Source organism: Misgurnus anguillicaudatus, chromosome 4 (assembly GCF_027580225.2).
Source record: "Misgurnus anguillicaudatus chromosome 4, ASM2758022v2, whole genome shotgun sequence".
In the NCBI taxonomy this organism is placed as follows: domain Eukaryota; kingdom Metazoa; phylum Chordata; class Actinopteri; order Cypriniformes; family Cobitidae; genus Misgurnus; species Misgurnus anguillicaudatus.
This window is the reverse complement of record NC_073340.2, coordinates 31974365-31995598: the sequence shown is the minus strand read 5'-3', so window position 1 is coordinate 31995598 and position 21234 is coordinate 31974365. Positions and strand designations below refer to the sequence as shown.

General features: G+C 37.4%; 1 protein-coding gene and 1 long non-coding RNA gene across 2 annotated transcripts in view; both read right to left on the bottom strand.

Annotated features, from left to right (window-relative positions):
• cdh12b (cadherin 12b) overlaps window positions 1-21234 on the bottom strand; it is a 211178-nt gene that overhangs the window by 87188 nt on the left and 102756 nt on the right. The window contains exon 3 of the mRNA XM_055175812.2: window positions 13721-14015. Coding sequence (XP_055031787.2) covers window positions 13721-14015 — 295 coding nt within the window. The remainder of the gene's footprint in view (window positions 1-13720; window positions 14016-21234) is intronic.
• Window positions 1348-4859, bottom strand: LOC141363726 (uncharacterized). Its single transcript, XR_012369315.1, has 2 exons — window positions 2349-4859; window positions 1348-1554 (listed from the first exon to the last, which is right to left on the bottom strand). It is a non-coding gene; the product is annotated as an uncharacterized lncRNA (long non-coding RNA).

Here is a 21234-nt window from a genome sequence, read left to right as displayed (position 1 = left end):
CCGAATTTTAGGCAAGTTCACCCTTAATTTAATTTGATTTCTGTACCTAATGCTAATTTCAGACCTAATTAATGTACAACTTTGTTCTCTTTTATAAATGTTTGCAATTTCTTTATTGTTTATTAGATTTTTCCCACCTGCTTTTTGCTGATCCGAAAAATAATCTGATCTGTGCCTCAAAAACTGTAATGTTATCCGAACTGTGAGTTTTTTTATCCGTCACACACCCCTAGTAAAGTTAGCACACAGTGATAGCCATAAATGCAATTGTACTAATAATTGGCATAATAATTTATTTCGGTGTTTCGGTTTTTCGGCCTTGGTTTCCTTTTTTCGGTTTTCGGTTTCGGCCAAGAATTTTCATTTCGGTGCATCACTACCCTATTGTAAAATCCAGCTTAAGCTGGTGAGATGGTTTTAGCTGGTCTCCCAGCTTGGTTTTTGCTGGTATTGCTGGTATAGCAAGCTGGTCTAGCTGTGTTTTGGTCATTTTTTAAGCTGGTCTAGCTGTGTTTTGGTCACTTTTTAAGCTGGTCTAGCTGTGTTTTGGTCACTTTTTAAGCTGGTCTAGCTGTGTTTTGGTCACTTTTTATGCTGGTCTAGCTGGTCTAGCTGTGTTTTGGTCACTTTTTAAGCTGGTCTAGCTGTGTTTTGGTCATTTTTTAAGCTGGTCTAGCTGTGTTTTGGTCATTTTTTAAGCTGGTCTAGCTGTGTTTTGGTCACTTTTTAAGCTGGTCTAGCTGTGTTTTGGTCACTTTTTAAGCTGGTCTAGCTGTGTTTTGGTCACTTTTTAAGCTGGTCTAGCTGTGTTTTGGTCACTGTTTAAGCTGGTCTAGCTGTGTTTTGGTCACTTTTTAAGCTGGTCTAGCTGTGTTTTGGTCACTTTTTAAGCTGGTCTAGCTGTGTTTTGGTCACTTTTTAAGCTGGTCTAGCTGTGTTTTGTTCACTTTTTAAGCTGGTCTACCTGTGTTTTGGTCACTTTAAGTTGGTCTAGCTGGACTTATCTGGTCATGGTGGAAGACCAGCTGACCCACCAGCTTGACCAGCTTTGCCAGGCTGGTTGGACCAGCTTACACCAGCTACTGCCACCTTAAACCAGCTAAAACCAGCTACCAGCTTATGCTGGTCTTTGCTGGATTTTTCAGTAGGGGCAGTCTTTTTTTAGGTCTTGCTGAGGAGATTGTTGTCATAGTTAGACACCACACTAGCCAGCAGTGCTAGCTTCTTAGTTCCTGAAATTAAGAGGCAAGCACTAAGATAAAAAATACAGAAAAAAACGAACTAACCTATCCTACCCAAAAAAAGTGTGTTTACAGTAAGTTCTACCAGAAAAACTCCAGAGACAGATTAACAGTTAATTTGAATTTATTTAACAGTGATAAACAGCAATGCTTAAGGGTGGAATTATATAGTTCTTTGGCGTAGACTCCGTCCGTAGTTTGAATCCAGGGATCATGGATTCATGCATTTCCTGCCTGAAGATGAAGGCAGGGGCGGAGCCTATCCCCAAAGATTTGATGGACACCCATCAGTTGGAATGTTTCTTGGAAGTTCCTAGAACATAGTGATATAAGGAGAATAGTCATTAACTGTCCGCCGATAGTGACCATAAAGTCAACAGTAGAGGATAGCCGTGGAAGGCTGCCACGTCAGGTTTCAGGGCTGAGGCCGCGTAGGCCGGAAAATAAACACATTGTCTCGAGAGCAGAGAGGCCGCTTGGCCGGAAACTAAAGCCACGTTAGGCTTGAGAACAGAGAGGCCACTTGGCCGGTAAATTAAGCCACGCTAGGCTTCAGAGCAGAGAGGCCGCAAAGGCCAGAAGATAAAGCCCCGTTAGGCTTGAGAGCTAAGAGGCCGCTTGACCTGAAAACAAAGCCTCGTTAGGCTTGATAGCTGAGTGACCGTGTAGGCCGAAAATTAAGCCACGTTAGGCTTGGGAGCAGAGAGGCCGCGAAGGCCGGAAATAAAGCCACTTAGGCTTGGAGCAGTAAGGCCGCTTGGCCTGAAAATAAAGCCACGTTAGGCTTGAGAGCTAAGGGGCCGCTTGGCCGAAAATAAAGCCTCATTAGGCTTGATAGCTGAGAGGCCGTGTAGGCCGAAAATAAAGCCACGTTAGGCTTGGGATCAGAGAGGCCGCGCAGGCCCGAAAATAAAGCCACGTTAGGCTTGAGAGCTAAGAGGCCGCTTGGCCGAAAATAAAGCCTCGTTAGGCTTGATAGCAGAGGGGCCGCGTAGGCCGCAGAAGGCAACTTTATACCAGAGTGAGAAATGGCCATAAATGATGTAAAGGCCATGATATAAAATGTTTGAATATACCACCACCACCAGTAGTTTGCTTAAGACATACCTTGATTATGGCTTGCCATTATTTAATTGAAATGCATTGTATTATCCTGCATACTGTGAAATTGGGAGTGCTGCTCCCGATGAAGAGAGAAGACTGATCTATGCATGCTTCCGCATTCTCATTATAAAGTAGAAAGCAGATTAGAGGGAACAAACAAATCTGACTGATGACGATAAAAGATTGCACGGTGTCTGCGTCACATCTTGTGCTTCCCCGGTCTTGTACTCTTATTTGAAGTTCTGTCATGTCGTCCATGTCTGTAGACTTGTAGTTCATTGGTCCTGTTGTAGATGGTTTCCCAGGTATATCTTGATATGATGTTTACCCACATGTATATGTACAGTCCTTGTGTTTCAGTTGTCCTTTGTCGAGTATTATTTGCTGTCATGCATTTTGAGTCCTGTATTCTGGTCTTCGTTCCTGTTCTGCTTTGTGCACTTTTGGGTTTTAAGAAATAAACCATTGCATTTGGATCCGTTGCCTTATCTTACCTGCTTCGCCATGACACACAGATAGTTATAAAAATCTTGGTTAACGATGTAAATTAAGACCCCCCAAAAACTGATAAGCGCTATCAGTAGGGTTGTACAGATGATCGATGGATATACTTCCGAGAGAGATAGCCTTCTAGATGAAAGTTTACAGCTTTAAACTTTGACTAACCATGATAGCATGATTAACGTGACATTTGTGTGTTAAAACTCTTACATGACATGCACTTACGAAGAACTGAATTATTTGTTTTAATGAAGATCCTCCTCCACACTTGTATTCCAGAAATGATCGAAGTCTGACCATACATAACCGCAGACATGAATTGTGACAACCCACGTGCACGCGGCATGTGTGCATGGCACAACACTACCAAAAGCTTACTCCTTGTGCATTTAGCAATTATGCATGTTCAGATCCTTGCAGCAGTTTATATTGCAATTCGAGTCCCTGGACGTCGATAAAGAGTCCTGACGGTAAAACAGGCATCTGGAAATGAAGCACTTATAGAACTGCGTGTCCATTATAGTCAATGCTAAAAACATGTATATCGTTTTGAAATAGCTTGCCTCATGTATGCGGCCACACTGTTATACGGTTTAAATCCTTGCAGGCAGTGTATTATAGTCATATGGAAAGGTGATACACGTTTTGCTATTTTCTTGAAGATGCAGAGTAAGTGGTTTGTACTCATCTTATTCCAGACAAAGTTCCTTGTAAAGTTATCTAGATTCATAACCTTAAGCCCGGGATTAACTGCATGATTTCTGTGATTGTGCTCTTTGTCAGTGGTACAGTGTCGTACAACGGGAGAGGCTCAAAGACGGACGTCTTCCCAGTCTTGTGTCCAAGATAGTTTCCAGAAATTCAGCATGATCACCGCACAGTGTGTTTGCTGCTGCATCTTGTAGAAGTGCAAAAAATCCTGTGGTGTATTCCGGGCTTAAAACAAAACATAGAATGAAATTAGAAACAAGTTATGAAACGAAATTCGTTTTAAAGTAAATAAAACTTATGACGTGTTATTTCAGACGCATTCCATTTGTCCTGTCATGTTGGAATTCATTAAAACAGCCTATGATGATTAAAATTAAATAGTTAATACACATAAGATAATCGAACAATGATAGATACGAACATTACACCACTCGAATAAATATAAAACAGACATTATTTCCATTGGGTTCCATGTAAAACAAGAATGAATTGTGTTTATAATCTGTAGTTATAGCTGGTGCACCGCCATTTCGGGCGACCCATCTGTTGCCAACGTTCAACGGCACTTTAATGTGCTGTGAATTTTAAAGCTGTCACATTACATCTTCTACGGTGTCCAGACATCCGCTGTAGCCTACCCATGCGCTTGCACTGGGTTCCTGCGTCACAAGCAACTCACATTGTGCTTATAAATGGTTTAAACCGATGCAACCACAGCTACGTCTCCATGTCACTCTGTTACATGGTCCTTGCCATCTTCCGGTTGTAAAAGCATGCAATCAGCCAATCCAGTATAATGAAAAACAGAGCTTACCTTAGGAGACGGTAATTCAGATAAATAAAGATAGGGATGTTCGACGCAACCGAGCTCCGATAAGAAGTTGACCAGTGAACGTCCTGTCAGAACATCCTCAGCAGGCCTCGTACTAAAAATCATGGTTACCATGGGTCCGATGCCCCTACCAACTAAAGTCTATTGCCCATGACTAAAACAGTAAATGTTTATAATTTAATTTGAAAGTACTACAAAATTCTACCTTCTGTTAAAATTTCATGAAAATCTCTGAGAATGAGAAAGTTATAGGCAAAAACATGTGAATAAGCAGCATTTTGGTCACACACACACACATTCCATAGACATCCATATATATCTTTTTCCTCTGATTTCTAATATGAAAAATATCATAACTTTCTCAATCCTCAATGGATTTTTACAATCCTGGTATCTTTGTAAATGGGAATGTCTACTCAGTGATAGATTTTGAGCTTTAGGGTTTTTGAAAATTGTGTCATCATGCCTACATTAATAACTGAAGATCCTAAAGCACAAAGCCCCAGATAAAACATAAATGCCGTTCCCCGCGCTCAAATAAAATTGACAACATGCACTACCGCTGCCACTCGACCACACACACACACGATTTGCTCAGCAACAAACATGTAAGCTACGCTATATTACATAAGATTTAAATTTCGCAAAACAACGCACTCCCGCAACCCTATTAAAGTCTGCAATTAGGGTCAGGTGGGCGAACATCTATGGTTAATTTTTGGAACCAATAATAAGTGGAGCATTTCGTATGGTAGATGTAGGACAAAGATCCTGTGATTAGGGAGATGTCACCCTTCGGCATTCTCCGAAACCCGCTGCGGCACTGCCAGCGTGCAGGTGCAGCGCTTCGCCAATCAATGATTAGTGGCATCTGCTGCGGGCGTTCAGAGTGTGCGACAGTCAATAATGTTATGTTTACGCTTTACGGATCATCCAAATGTACTTGCACTGTTCATAAAAGAACCGGCATGTCGTTTCCTTCCCTGTGCAGCGTTACGCACTTTTAAGGAAACTTGCAGACTTCCCTTTTTAAAGTCTGTGCTTTCTATGAGAGCTCCTCACGATGATGATGCTGGTGAAACGAAACGTGTAACGTTACCGTGACTTCGGAAAGGATGAGTAGTAGATGAGAAAGAGCAGCCAGATGTCGCTGGATGAAAGGATCCTAGGAAAACAGTTCAAATGCCCGATAGAATCACTCGACATTTGATCGGCGTGTTACGGGTAAAGTGCCATGTATGCACTGGACATCGCGCGTGTGAATCCTGACGTCGGTGTCTGTGAACGCAGAGACAGGTGAGCAAAGGATTTAAATACTCTCAGTATCAGAGGTGATTGGCCAGATCTTGTGAAATGGATGACGTAGCATTAGAGTTTTCCCGGTAGAACTTGCGCTGAAGCTTACATTTATGATTGTTATGTTAAAATGTAAACATGTGAAAGATTGTTAAAGCAGTTACCTCAGTATTAAAATGATTTCAGAATGATTGTAGCCTGTAGCTGCTCAATCCTACTGAAAAATCCAGCAAAGACCAGCATAAGCTGGTAGCTGGTTTTAGCTGGTTTAAGGTGGCAGTAGCTAGACCAGCTTAAAAAGTGACCAAAACACAGCTAGACCAGCTTACTACACCAGCAATACCTGCTAAAACCAAGCTGGGAGACCTGCTAAAACCAAGTTTTGAGACCAGCTCAAACCAGCTCACCAGCTTATGCTGGTCTTAGGTGGATTTTTCAGTAGGGAATTGTATAACATGCTAAAACAAAATTGTCTATTTTGTAATGAACCCGACATATACAGGAGGATGGTAGAGAAACTGAGCCAGAAGAGGGAAGAAGCAATGTTGTAAAGGAGCAATGTAAAATCAGACTTTTAGAGATAAAAAAACTAAAAATAAAAATATTAAATGTCATAGAAAGGATCAAAATGTTACTTTCTAACACATGTTAAAAAATTGTTACAACATTAATTTTATATTTAATGTTTAAACAATGTTTTGGCAGATAGAACCTTATAATTCTTAGCGAAAAGTGCTGTTTTAAAATTAGAAGGTTCTATCTGCATTTGACCCCTTCCAAAAATCAACATTTAGAAATTTGAGAGGATTTTGATATTGTATATTTAGAATGCATTTAGGGTCCCTGTTATTTTCATGTTTGAAAGAAACTTCTTCCCCATGTAAGTTTTCCTATATGTAATGCAAAAACTTTGAAGCTCAATATCTCAAAACTGCTCAGAACGCAGATAGAACCTTATAATTCCAAGGGGACGATTTGAGAAGCAGTCATACACTGTACCTACAAAGAGGAGAGATGTGCTGCACTTATAATCGTTTATATTCATTATGCTGTCTGAGATCATGATAAGCTTCGATTCACTTTGGTAGTTGAGAAGGGGGTTTGTTTTATTTTCAATGCCATTCAAATGAAGGCATTGAAAATAAAAAAGACAAAGTGAATGACTCTGATCAGTGTCTTGCTCTAAGGGATTGTGCACACCAAAACGTTTACGCCCGCGGCCGGCGCATGTTTTCAATTGTTTCCAATGGAAGCTCAGCGTTTTTTTCTCGCTCAGCGCTGAGCGCAGAGAGTTGAGAAATGTTCAACTTTGTATGAAAAGCTCCGCTCGTCAATGTCAGTTTTTACGCGGCCGTCCAATCACAGTGGAGGATGGGCGGGACAAGTATCAAAGCAACCAACCGTCTCACAGCTGACGTATCAGAGCTACCAAAGCGGTTAGCTGAAGAAAGCTGGCACTCAGCTGAAAAACAGCTGCATTCGGCATTGTCCAGGCGTTTTCAGCCGCGTTTAAAGTTTTGGTGTACACAATCCCTAACAGAACAGCATATCTATGGTGTATTGCACTCAACAGAGAATTATATGTCTGAATTTGAGGGACTTGTGTTTCTACTTCTATCCATACAGAGCTTTTCCTTTTGTTTATTAAATTGCCCTCATGACATGTTCACAGTGAATACCTCTTTAGCTCATAAGCTTTATGTATAAAAAAATCCTTGGCAGGTTTCTTTGTTTTAGCAGTTGAAAGTAGATGTAGATTAGTAGGTGTTATGTACGGTATGCTGAGGCAAAAGTCATACTGTATATCTCCTGTTATTTTTAGTTTTAAAGAATCAGCCGTAAGGTGCAATTATTCTGTCTATGTGCACTGCATTTGAATTGTTTTATCTTCAGTATCATCATAAATGTGAATGTCATGAGGATTATCTAGCAGGTGCGGTTTGGTAATATTCTAACAGAGCTTGAGCCTAGATACTAATTAAATATCTCATTCTCATAATTCACCTGCTGTATGCAAGAACCTAACTTACTTTTAAAGGCCCTATATGAATCTGTTTTCTTCTCTTTATGTATTTCCTGTCGAAACAGGAAGTTTGGGTATAGAGAGGATATAAACAGTTGGCTTTTCCCTTTTACAGGTGGCCCTGTGTTTAATACAGAGATTAAGTAATAGTTATATATGGTCACTATACTATTGCTAAAACAACAAATCTAATGGGGGCGTGCATGGTGGCCTAAGAGTTTTGCACAATAATGTATTTCGTCAACTTTCAAGAGCCCATTAGAATGTAGAACGACAGCGACAAAGCTGCTAGACATGGATTCAAGTCCACAAAAGTGTAATTTTCATTTCATGGGATCTTTAACATTTCTAAGCATCACTCTGTGAAACCACAGGAAGCCACCCAATAGACAAACCTAATTACACGCTACAAAAGACTACTCGAGAGTCAAGACTGTAGTGTAGTATTGCCAATTATACAAAAATATACGGTGAAGACAAAAATATAATTATGTAAAATGTTAGGATGACCTCATATTCTTTTCAGGAATTTCTTACAGTGTATGTCCTACTGTTAAACATTGTTATGCAATTGCAACATAGACCTGATTGCTTTCTTCAGCGAGGTTTTTATGACTAAACCTCTGTTGGGTGCTGGGAATGCAGTTTGCAAGCACTGGAAACTAATTGCTGCTTCTTTCCTGTTTTATTTTTTGTACAATTCGCTTTGTGTAAATTGGCCAACTCGTAAAATACGTACAGATTCCTGTGAGATCAGGCTGGCAGATCTGCTTCCTTGCATTTGTAAAAGCGTTTTTTTTTCAGAATTATCATTGTTAAAGTGACACTTTGTAGTTTTTCAACTTTCATAATATATTTTCAAGACCCTTGTGATGGTACATCGACTTAAAATATGTTGATTGACGTGTCTAACGTAGCCTGACGGGGTCTATATCGCTTTTACTCTTACTTTTAAACTTATGGTTTCGGGTAGTAACCTGAGCACAAAAAGAACTACAAAATTCGACTTTACGGCATAGGTCGGACGTGAGAGCCCAACTATTTATTTTCCTGATGTTTTTGTGGCTTGGCCGTCATGCCTTTGGACTAGTAAGTAATGTTATATTGTTTGCATATATAAGTCCTGTCTGGTGCACGAACACAATTTTTTTGTAGAGAGTGACGTAGGGTCACAGACCTACGACGGGCGACCTGGGTTTGATTCTTCTTTAAAGCAATATTTTTTATATAAATTTTAACCAAGCGACCACCATTACAACTGGCTTGTAAACGTGAGCTACGCGATCTTTACGCGTTTGAAAAAAATAAAACCCATGAAATTATATTTATATGATGCTGGAAGGCACACCGTGAACTTTGTGACCTAAAGAGTTGTCTTCTTTTCCTTTGCGACAGTGCTGCGGTGCTTGTGGCCTCTAGGGGAGTTAGACATGAAAAATGTCTAGCACCCCTAGTGCCAAAAAGTTCTGCGGTGTGCCTTTAAATGTTATCTACAAAAACATCTGGCAGATGCTTTTATCTAAAGTGACCCACAGTGCATTAAAATGTATAGTTTTATATCAGTAAATGTTTCCTGGGTTTCAACCCATGACCTTTTGTGCTACTAGCGCAATGCTATACCATTGCTACAGGAGCACAATCAAAATAGATTTTTCCATGTTTAAGTGATATAATCGCATCCCCAGTGCTTCTATCAACCTAGAAAATGTGAAAAAGAACAACCCAAGTAACTTAGTTTTGGTAAACCATTCTCTGCAAGCATGTGAAAAAATAGGTCATTGAAATTTGGCTCCCCTTGTGACATCACTGCACCTTAATCTGCACTATCCAACCACTGCACTGCCATTTAGTGCAGAATAAGAGAGACAGAGAGAGAGAGAGAGAAAAATAATTAACAGCACAAATGAGTTTACATTTCAACAAATGACCATTATGGCGATCAGTGTTTGCATTTCATCAGCTCATTTGCATTTAAAATGAACCACCCAAGAACGGCTCATTTTTGCTCAGACCTTCAATTTTAACATGTTATAATAAATTATCTATGTGGTATTTTGAGCTCAAACTTCATATACGCACTCTGGGCACACCAATAATGTATTTGACATCTTAAAAAAGTCTTGTGAAATGTCCCCTTTAAATTGGATTATGTGCCACTAATTGGAAATTTTGACTTTCAGACCAATTTGATTGCAAAATGTATCTAAAGAAAGCCTATTCAACCATTATCCATAATATGGACAGTTTTCAGTTTCACGTTTCTCAACAAAGACCAGTAATTCATCCATTGTCAAGTTTGCAAGGAATGTAGCGTCACGTTACATAGTTTCCTAACATGACCTCAGGGATGGATGCCGCTTCTAGAATCATATTTGACATCATGATAAAGATTATTTGTCCAAATAATGGAAGCCATTATGACTTTAACAAGCTTTGCAATATGTTCCATGCTTGCAAGAGGATAGCGTTAAATTGATCTGCAAGTAGTTATGGCGATCGGATTAGGCTGTGTGGAAATCAATAAAACTCTTGGCCGACTTCAGAGATGAGGCTTTATGGAGAGGCGGACACGGTAACGAAATAAGGTGCATCTACCATCATCACCCAGAGCGGAGAGCGTGATAGCAGATGCCTTGCTGAAATAATCAGTAATACAATCAAGGAATGCACTGTGTGAGATGAGGAATCCTAGTAGGAGTGTGTAATCCATTTTGCTGGGGATTTGGAGCCCATGCACTTCTCATTATCTGACGGCTATCTGGATTAGCTCTTCTCTGCCATACCTACGAATATCTGGCAGGCCCCACGATAGGAGTAATATGGAAATGGGGCCTGGGGGATGACACCTTGCAATCATCATGTAACCTTTAGACTTCATTTATTGGCTTTCTTTGGATTCTTGAAAACCATTATGGAAAATAAGAAACATGGACGATCTATCATTAAACGGGATAAACCCATGGGGTCATGGTAAGCTACAGTAGTAAGGTTTGCGCCTGCTGATATATACCACAATTTTACCATTTTGTATGCAAAACGCTTGTTTCGCCTTTGACAGCATATTTAAAATTGTGTTCTGTATGTTAACAAAACATCTATATGTAAATGTGTGAAATGTATTTTTTATGTACAGAACTAAGCTTGTTTACTTACAGACTGTATATTAGCACAACAGCTATCTCAGCTTATATAAATCACATAATGTCATAAATTTACCTGCAAGACACCCCATTTTAGCTGCAAGATACCGTATAGCAAAAAATCTGTATCGCAATGGTTTGCAATAACTTAATGATTATACTGTCATACTTCAAAAAGTTATGTATAGTCAAAGTTTAAGGTCAGTACAGAGGCTAGCGAAGAGTGATGCTTTCCTATCCCCAAACAATTATGTGAAATGCATGTTGATTATTCAGTTTTTTATTCAAATATCATTTTAATTAATTTACAAACTTAAAAGAGCGGTGAATCAAATACTCAATTTTAACTTGATAATTTGTTATATAAGAGGTCATCATACTTAAATGAACATCCTGCAAGTTTCAGAACTGAAAACGTACGTGCTACTGAAATATAACAGTTTTTGGCACCAAGCCAGTATTACGACCGAGTGTGGAAAGTAGAATTGAAGCACCTCCCGGATCCAAATACAATGACCACTTTTGTAGCCCCGCCCACAGCTTCGCGTGACACACGTGTGTCTCAACAATCAGTAAACATGTCTTTAAAGATTGACAAATGTAACCAAAATTACTTTTAAATAAAATTTTTCTGAGAGACTTTTATTTTGACACAGTGATTTGTTATGATAGAGTAACCATGGAAACGCATTTTCGGTTGTGGAAGAACTGTCTATGGGAAGAACACAGACGCTGGATAACGGAGGCTCAGAACATAACATTAGGAATGCTTGGATAAAGTTTGTTTTTAAGAAGTTCCAGCTGGCGTGGGGAGAGTTTGTTTACTTTGTGTACCTCAGATTCATTTGTAAAGAAGTTGATGCTGGATTTGCAGAGAGACTGTGATAAAAAAACACCACTAATATTGGATCTGAAAAAAATGACACAGCAGTATAAAACACAGTAAGTAAGACATTTACTTTATTTAAGTTGCTGCGTTTCACTATTGCTTTGTTAGAAGAGATCACTTGACAACACATATGCTACTGTTTTAATTTACTTAAAGCATTAAACGATTAATAAAGGTACAACACTTAACAATACGTCTGTAATATAACAGTAGAAATATACAAAGTTAGTGATAAAGAAGGACTTACCAGCCGCAATTTAGATTCTGATGCACACTTACTGTGTTGTATACAGTAATGTAGTCAAGTCGAGTTTAAAGTTTTGTTTATACTTTACTGTACGTATTGTCATTTATGTGTATCATCTTTAGCACCCAGAATCTTTTGTGGCTCAAACATATATGTGTTCGATGGCTATTTTTACAAATTAATGTTTTTAAAACTCTCCCCACATGTAATGACGGGGGATGAAGCTGTCCAATCATAGCAGTGGGCGTTTACGTCCAGGTCTTCAATGCGGCCCGCCCCTTCAAACGAACCATTTCTCCAGAGAGTCACTAATCGATGTTACAAAATAGCGTATTACTTATTGCTTTTGATGTTTTTGAATGTAAAAACCACGCAAACATCATAAGTAGACATCAGACAACAGTATAAAACAATAAAATCGACAAATTCACCGCCCCTTTAAGCAAAAATAACATACAGTAATGCATATCAAATGTCAAATTGCTTAGCAAGTTATCACATATCGTATTTTTCTTCGATAACATGCCGCTGTACCATTTATGATATATATATATATGTATATATATATATATATATATATATATATATATATATATATATATATATATATATATATATAAACAGAAATGTTTGGAAAATTGTAGCTTGTGTGGAAGCTACCTCACTACTTGGTCAAAAAAAGAGCTTAGCTACTGAAAAGCTATTTGATTTAGAAAGCAGCTAAGCTACCGCCAAGCTACTGAAAAATGTAGTTAAACTACTAGCTTCGCTACTTGTAGTGATAATGCGCAGCAATCGCCCCAAAATTATTGTTATAATGTGAATGGCCCTTAAGTCCAGACTGAGGTCTATAACATAAAATGACCTCAGATATCCAGCGCTGATGCAGTTGCTGTAAAATTAATTAAGTAATCCTTTTTTCCTACCACATTGACTACGCCAAAAGGTAAGATATTAGATTACATAAACTATTAGATTAACTGTTAAGCGAAACGCAGCCTGTTAAGGACATCTGCTGATTACCTTCTGTGTAAATGCAATGAGAACAGCATATTCACATATCCAATGGCATGTAAACAATTGCAAAAGTTTTTATTACAAGAAAAATGCAATATTAGTTAATGCCAATAAAGGCAAGTGCTTTGCAAGAGTGCTGCGCACCTAAGCAAATTAGCATAACATTTTCATTATCGTCCAGTGATGTGGACGTTGATATAGTTGTCATTATAGTTATTGTTATAATGTGAACAGCCCTTTAGTCTTGACTTGGACAAGAGTTGGACACGACTACAACACTGCCTCCAGTGAGTGTAATCGGTGTGATTGAAGATAATGCCAGCAATAGCAACTTCAGCATCAACAGCTTACTATGACCAAAAGTAGCCTAGGCAGCCATGTTTACGACACATCGGGCCAGCTATTTCCTTTCTACTTGAACAGATATTGTCAATCACCTCGCGCAACTTATCCCACAGAGAATCGTCAGTCTTTATCGATTGATGACTGGTTCTTTTAACTTTAAGGCGGCACATCCATTGCCAGAGCGGCCATATTGAGCATTGCAATGTCCCCTATTCATCCTAATAGCAGTGCTATATAGACATTAGACATCTTTGCCTAAACACAAATCTGAGACCAATCTGGGCTTTTGTTTTTTACTCCAGCATTCGTTCAAACACGTAGACTAGCAAGTGCTAGAACTTCACTGCTTCTAGTGTAAAGCCTCATTCTCTTACCCACGGGTGACATCTCTGGTACACTGGCCGTGTAGGGTCCCTCCAGGAACTTTGGCTCATTGTCGTTGATGTCCTGCACCTTGATGACAAATTCTGACTCGGGTTCCAGTGGCCGGTTAGTCTCGATATCCACAGCTTGGGCTCGTAGCGTGTAGAAAGGCCTCTCCTCGCGGTCCAGACTGCGCAATGCGTGTATGTCTCCTGTGGTCTGGTCGATGGTGAAGATTGTCCCAGCACCTTCACCCGAGAGAGTGTACTTCACCCCGTTCTCCCCTTTATCCAGGTCAGTGTGTAACTGGAGGATGGAAAGAGAGACCAAATGTGTCAGAGAACAGCAGAGAACATAAACGCATACCTGCATTGTGTAATGAGTGCAATGAAGCCCTTACACATTTGCGATAGAAGAAGATACAGTAGATAAAAACACTGCAAAAATAGTGGAGTGCAAACAAATCAGAACAAGTGTCACATAACTTCAAACCAAGAATGCTTTTGTGTTTTACCAATTTAACTCTGTGGACCCTGTACTGGGTCCAAAATGACTTATTATGACTTAATATAAATATTCATTTAATTTGTAATGGTCTGTCATGGACCCAGTACCACATATGAGATACTGTTTGAAAGCTTAGAATCTCTACTTTCTGTAGATATGCATCACTTTGACATATATTTTACTGTAAGAAAGTTATTTACACTTAATTTACACTATCACCCCCCCTCCATATGTTTATATAATTTAATATTTACATATATTTTCAAGTATGACAAATATGGGCAAGTCTTATATCAAATGAAAGCTCTCACTCTCAGGAATAAGGTGACATCATTATTTTTGGTATCACATATACAAGTATCACATATGCAAGTATCACATATACAAAAATTGGCAAATAAATAATGAGGTAAAAAAATTGTCTTTTGTAAACGTATGCAAAACTTGAGCCTGAACTGCCTCAGATAGCACAGATAGCCACAAATGCAACACCATCTTTTATCTTAGGTCCTACTCTAAAAAATGAGTCCATTCACACCATTTTCTTTGGTTGTGTGCATGAATAATCCTTTGCTATTTATTATATGTGCAAAACAAAAAAAGGATATTTATATGAAAAATGTATTTTCACACCCTTCAGTAAAATGAGAATAACTTTTGAAGGCGACATGCTAAAGAGTTCATTCTTTTTTGGGGGTGTTTACTGTCTGCTGCTGGTAACAACCAGAACTGTCTGCAGTCTGCTAGAGCAGTGGTTCCCAAACTCTTTCAGCGTGCGGCCCCCCTTGTGTACGGTGCACTCTTCGTGGCCCCCCAAAGAACATTTGTGACAAAAAAACTGTTCTAAAACTCAACATTTTAATAAAAAAACATTAAATTATACAAAAAAAGTAGTGCTTTTGGTTAGTAGACTTATTTTTTTAGGTTTATTTACACAGAATTCATATGATAATTTAATGTATTTCATAAAATGTCATAAAACTGGGGGCCCCCTGGCACCATCTCGCGCCCCCCCTTGAAAACCACTGTCCTAGAGAGTTATCCACTTTCAAAGACAATGTTTACAACATAAAATAAAATTCAGTGTTTCATCATATGAAAAACAACATAAATAACAATATTTGTCACAAACAGCAGCTTTTTATGTAACTTCAAAGGGTTTTCTGTAAAATTATATAAAGATATTGCATTTATTCCACTGTATGTGGTTATGGGGACACTTCAAACATTTTTAGGCAGAAATTGAATACAAAAAAGGATATTATTCCTCCCTTCAGTTGGAGTAAAATAACTTTTGCATGGATTATGATAGATCATTTTTTTCCCCTGTAAACTGATAATTGCTGGAATCAAACAAAACTGTCTGCAGGTTTCATTACCACTCAGGGCCAGAGTTATACACTTTTAAATACAGACTTTAGGAAAAAAAAAAACATCAAAAAGCGCCTATTTATTTTTGTGTTTATTAGAGGACTGACAACACAAACAATCATGTTCAGCACTTTCAACAGTGTTTTATAAAATTTCAAAGGCTTTCCTGTAAAATGATACCAAACTTTTGTATGTACACCTTTGCATGTGGGCATGGGAAGCTTTTGAAATTGGGTAGGTTGTGTTTTAATACATAAAAGACAGATATCCCAGCACAAGAGTAGCCATTGAGAGCTGGGGCTATGTTAACTAACTTGATGTGATGATTTATTTTTCATAGAATAAAGAATAATCGAGTTTAGAAGTCAGGATTGTGATAATAAGTAGTGAAGTAACACTTTTAGGTCTTATAGTCTGTTTTAGAAAAGAAGGTCTTAATACTGCTGACAAGAGATGTTTGTGTTAAAAAAATATTTTCTATGTAATGCTGCATAGTTTTTGTTTGTTATTTTTTCTATTAAGAGAAGAAAATATTTAAACAATGCTTAGAAAGCATTCGTTTGTAATTTGAGCTGCACAGAAATCCGAAAACTTAAGAGAATGACCTGCTCATAGTTCATTAAAACAACTATTTCAAATGCATGTGATTTTCTTATTTTATTTATTAGTTAGATTATGTATAACTTACTATTTTAACCACTTTAAAAAGCTGAATAATCGTTCAAAATGTACTGATTAGTCTGTCTAATAATCGATTATCAAAATCATTTGTTGCAGCCCTATACCTTAATTTAATTTTAGGAATTGAACGACAACTTTAAAGGCTTTCTTGATTTACTTTGAACCCTGGTCGAAGTTTATATTTGAATGCATTTTAGTTAATATTATTGTTAATTGTTAAAAACTAAATATCAGTGGTTATCATACTGCATACTCAAGTCTATATCAGAGGTAGTAAAGTAATGAAAAGTACTGAAGTAATTTTAAACATCATTTATTTCTTATTTACTTAAAAAAATAGTACTTAATTAGTTTTACTCAAGTACTAAAAGTTTAACTTGAGTACAAGTAAGAAAATACTAGATTTAATGTACTTAAAGGTAAAAAAAAACAACAACAACAAAAGTAGTGAAACCAAAACTACAATATTATGCATTAAAATGTGGTGAAGTAAAAGACACTCTGATAAAGTATTGATACTGTACTTGAAAAATGTACTTGTGTTAAGTAAAAATACTTGAGTACTTCAGACCTCTGGGGCCTCATGTATAAAACTGTGCGCAGGATTCTAACTAAAAGTCTACGTACGCACAAAAGCCAAAAATGGCATAGACCAAAAATTATGAAGACTTATAAAACAAAGCAATGCTCCCTTTATGAATCACAGATCACCTGCAAGTGTGCACACATGAATCATCCTAATATCCCACCCTGCAAGCCCATTCTCCCATCAAGTTTTTTTTAATAAATCACAACCTTTGCGTGGGAACTGGTGTACGCACGTTTCCAGCCCTGTTTTGTGCGTAAGCATGCTTTATACATGAGGCCCCTGGTCTTTATAGGTGTATAAAGTAGCATAAAACATTGGGAACTTTAAAAAGTTTCCATAGTATCTGAAATTTGATATCAGAAGAATAAAGAACATGCGCTTAATTATCAGCTTCATTGTGCCATATCTGCACATTCAAAAACGAATGAAAGGAAAGAGAATAAAGGCAGGAAGATTTTCCAAAGAGAATACAACTCCACAATCACTCCAATAATAACCAGAAGTTGAAAAGTTAGGTGATACTAATTACAATTTTGATTAGCATAACAATAGCAATCCATTATGTAAGGGGCTCCATGTGAAGCTTCATCTATGGCGTTAAATCTGCTCAGATAAAAATAAATTGTACCAACTTTCCTGCTAAGGTGATTTTTCTCATTTATTTTGGCAATGAGATCATGGAAAATATTCCAGGTTTTCGCAGATGCAGTCAAAGTTTAGTAACCTTCCCAGATGCTCATTAACTTTCTATGAAGCACTTGCTCTTTTAGTTTGTCACATGCGTCTCAAGTTCTAGTCATTCTGCATCAGTGATAAAGTAAGAAATCTGTTATTTACTTTTAAAAATTTGATATTTTGCCAAATTAAAACATGCCAGATCAGAGCAAACAGAAGAAGGAAACAGAATACATGAAGAGGTTCAGTGACACTGAGATGTATGTCACCTGTTTGATGCGTATTTAGTCATATGTGTCCTAGTCATATTTATAATATTTTTTGTTTAGTAAAAATGTTGACCATTTGCTATTCTAAAATATTCAAAACATTTATATTTTTCACAGTATTTGCTGCACACGCAGACCCTCCTGGTGTTTTAATTCTTTATTCGCTATTTACAGCTTCATTTTTCACAGTAGTCTCATTTCACAGCATGAGAAAATGATCATTGTTTACAGTTTATCGGATCGGAGCTCTTTTCCCTCTGGACTGAAACCACTTTCTATGCGTATGTTATGGACAGAATCAACAGGTGCCAAAAGAGCAACAGTGAACTACAGCACATGCCACCTCTTGTAACGAATGCAATTACAGAGCTGCACGACCGCCTGCGGGCTCAATGGGGTCCTAATGTGCTGGGGAAATAATAGCCCCTCAAAACATGTCAAAATGACATCTTCAGCAGTATTTTTAGTGTTTGTGCAACAAGCTTTCGGTGATTATGAAAGCTGAATTATTTTATGGAGAAAAGCTCGACACTTAAGTGTTTGCATGCCACAGATCTACAAAGCACCTGAAAGATTTCCAAGATGTTTATCTGCATACATTTTTAGTTTTTCCCACCGTTCCCAGCATGCTCTGCACATTTTCCCCATAGTGGGAATATGATGCTGAGACAGCTTTCCAACCTAAGATAATTAAATGACTCGTACACAAAATACACCACAACGCATCACAAACGCCTGCAAACTGAAGCTAATGAGATAACATACAACATTAAAAACATTATAATGCATGTAAACTTTATTTTTTTATTTTATATAGTGGCTTATCTCTTAAATGACGTTATCTAACTTATTTTTTTAATGTTAAATGTCTTATAGATTCTGTCTGGGGAATGTAAACACGAGAACTGATGAAGCACTGATAATATTTCTCATTGATCTGTTAGTTTGCCTTAAGTAATGGGGTGTTTCTCACGAAACCATTGAAACACCATGGCACTAATGATTTTAGCTTTAAAATGTGTAATATAGTAACATTAAAAAGCATCAGAATTAACACAATACTGTGTTCTACCTTGCACAATGTGTGATTTCAACATAAGAATTTATAATTGTAAATTTTATTTCATTTTCTGCTGAAATTCTCATTACCGCAATGTGTCCGGCTGTGTTTGAACATGCGTTATGTTGTAATTTAATCAAATTAACACAAAAATATTAAGAAAAAAAAAATAATGGATGTTTTGCTAGATTACTTTAGATGACAGAAAAAAATATTTACTGAATATTCATGTATAATAATAATGAAGAAAAATTAGGAAAATGATGTGTCCATGCCTGATGTTCTCATCCTCCGCAACACTTTTTGAGAACAGCTTAAGCACACATACAGAAGTTTAATAAAGTTTGATTTTGAGTGACCAAGCACATGGACCAGTTACATCAAGATGGCTACCAGGTAAGATCATTTTTTTTACAGTTAATTTGAAATATTGTCTTGTCAGAATGCTTACACGACATTTTGATTATCATTACCGCAACAGATGCTTATTAAATGTTAATTTAATTAATAGAAGCATAATACTTTGTTTTTAAATGCATGTGCTGAATCTCCAAATTATGTTCTTTCAGGTTTGTCATGTCATTTTGAAAATATGTCAGTGTTGATGTTTTCTGACAGTTGTGGTAATGAGATTTTTTAGGACTATTTTTTAAAATTATGTTACAAAAAGTGTTAAATGATAAGTAAAAGTTTTTAAATTAATGTTCCCATTTACTCCAGACTTAGTTTTTCAATGTCTGGTGGGAAAAAAGTACATTTAAGCAATTTTTACATTTTCATGCTTGACATTTTTAAAACCAAGTTTTCGTGAGAATCACCCAATGATACGCTTAGGTAAACGGCTCTCTACATTTTGTGTGTGTTTCGAGGTATCCGTGCGCATGGTTGTACGATGGACTGCTGGTTTTTGATCAGTAATTAAATGCATGTTTGGCTTGCACAGGAAGTTTCAGCTCGATGACTGGATTTTTCCTTCATGGCAGGGTATGGAAATGCTGTGAGGACAAGCATTTCTGTACGCTCATAGCATACTAATACAGTCAGGCTGAACCTTAAACACTCGGCCAAATCAGTTCAATAAAAACATTCCCCTAGTGCTGATACTGCAAGGATGTAAGGAAACGGTACAGAGGGCATTTACTTTAAACTTGCAAGTGTTACAGTATTACGTTCAGTTTACAGATATAAAAAATAACATCTGTGCTATCTGCCTATTTTTTGCATGAGTATAACTTATTATAACTTATAAACTGTTTACACTGTTGCAAAGCAGCTTTACAAAAGACAAAATGAAAAAACAATACATCAAATTTCCAAAACACTATTCTGCATCTGGAAAATGTTTTGTCCAATGCAATGTACAGTGTATTCAAGGTGCACATTTAAATCGTATGTTGAATTAAATCCATTACCTTTGCATTGCTCATGCAATGCCCTTTCAATTGAGCTACATGACAACATTTGATTATGTTACACATCGTGAAATACTGTGATTTAATTTCTTTGGAAATTAATTTGAGATTGTGTGTGTGCACGTGTGCGTGTGTGCCCCAACAGATGGAGTCAGTCTCAGGTGGATGATCAGATCACAAGCAATTAAACAAAACTACATTCAACTTTCACATCAAAACTACAACACCACATCAAAAGCAAAGGGAAAGGGTAAAGGCTGCGTATAAACAAACAATCAAAGTTTATCATGCTTAAAGGGGAGACTTTCAAATCTTTGACTGATGAAAACAGAACTTAAAAGAAGCAAAAGTTCTTGATTTTTTGCTGCTTTCTCATAAGAAAGGGTTAGGAGACTTCAGTAAGGCGTTCATCTTAAAAAATATATATATATTTAAGGCTGTAGTTTTCAGCAAACAAACACACACTCACAAGTTTACTTAACCCATTTACCACCCTATAATAAACAATGGATATGGACGCATCACATCAGAACTAGGCATTTTTAAAGATTTTGTATTGCATATTTAACCCAAATTACTTGATAACTCTATAGACCGTTTCATCGGATGCATGTGCGGTAACGTGGTTATGCGTCTGGTCCAAACATTACTTCCAGTTTTTTAATGGTCTGACTAGTTCCTAAACTGAATTATTGAACAAATACCTCGTTGAAAATAACAAATATTTAGGTAATCTTAGTGTTGTTTATTTTGCTTTAAACTACTTTAAAAGGACTTTGTTGTTATTTATTTTTAGTGAAGTTTACCGGAAGTTACGTGTTGACCACGAAAAGCCGCTTGTTTATGTTGTTACTGCTGAAGCATTTCTGTATCTTAAATACACACAATTGACCCTTTCCCGGAAGTTTGATTGACATGTGACATGACCAATCATACCACCGTTATTATGTGCCCCCGTTGT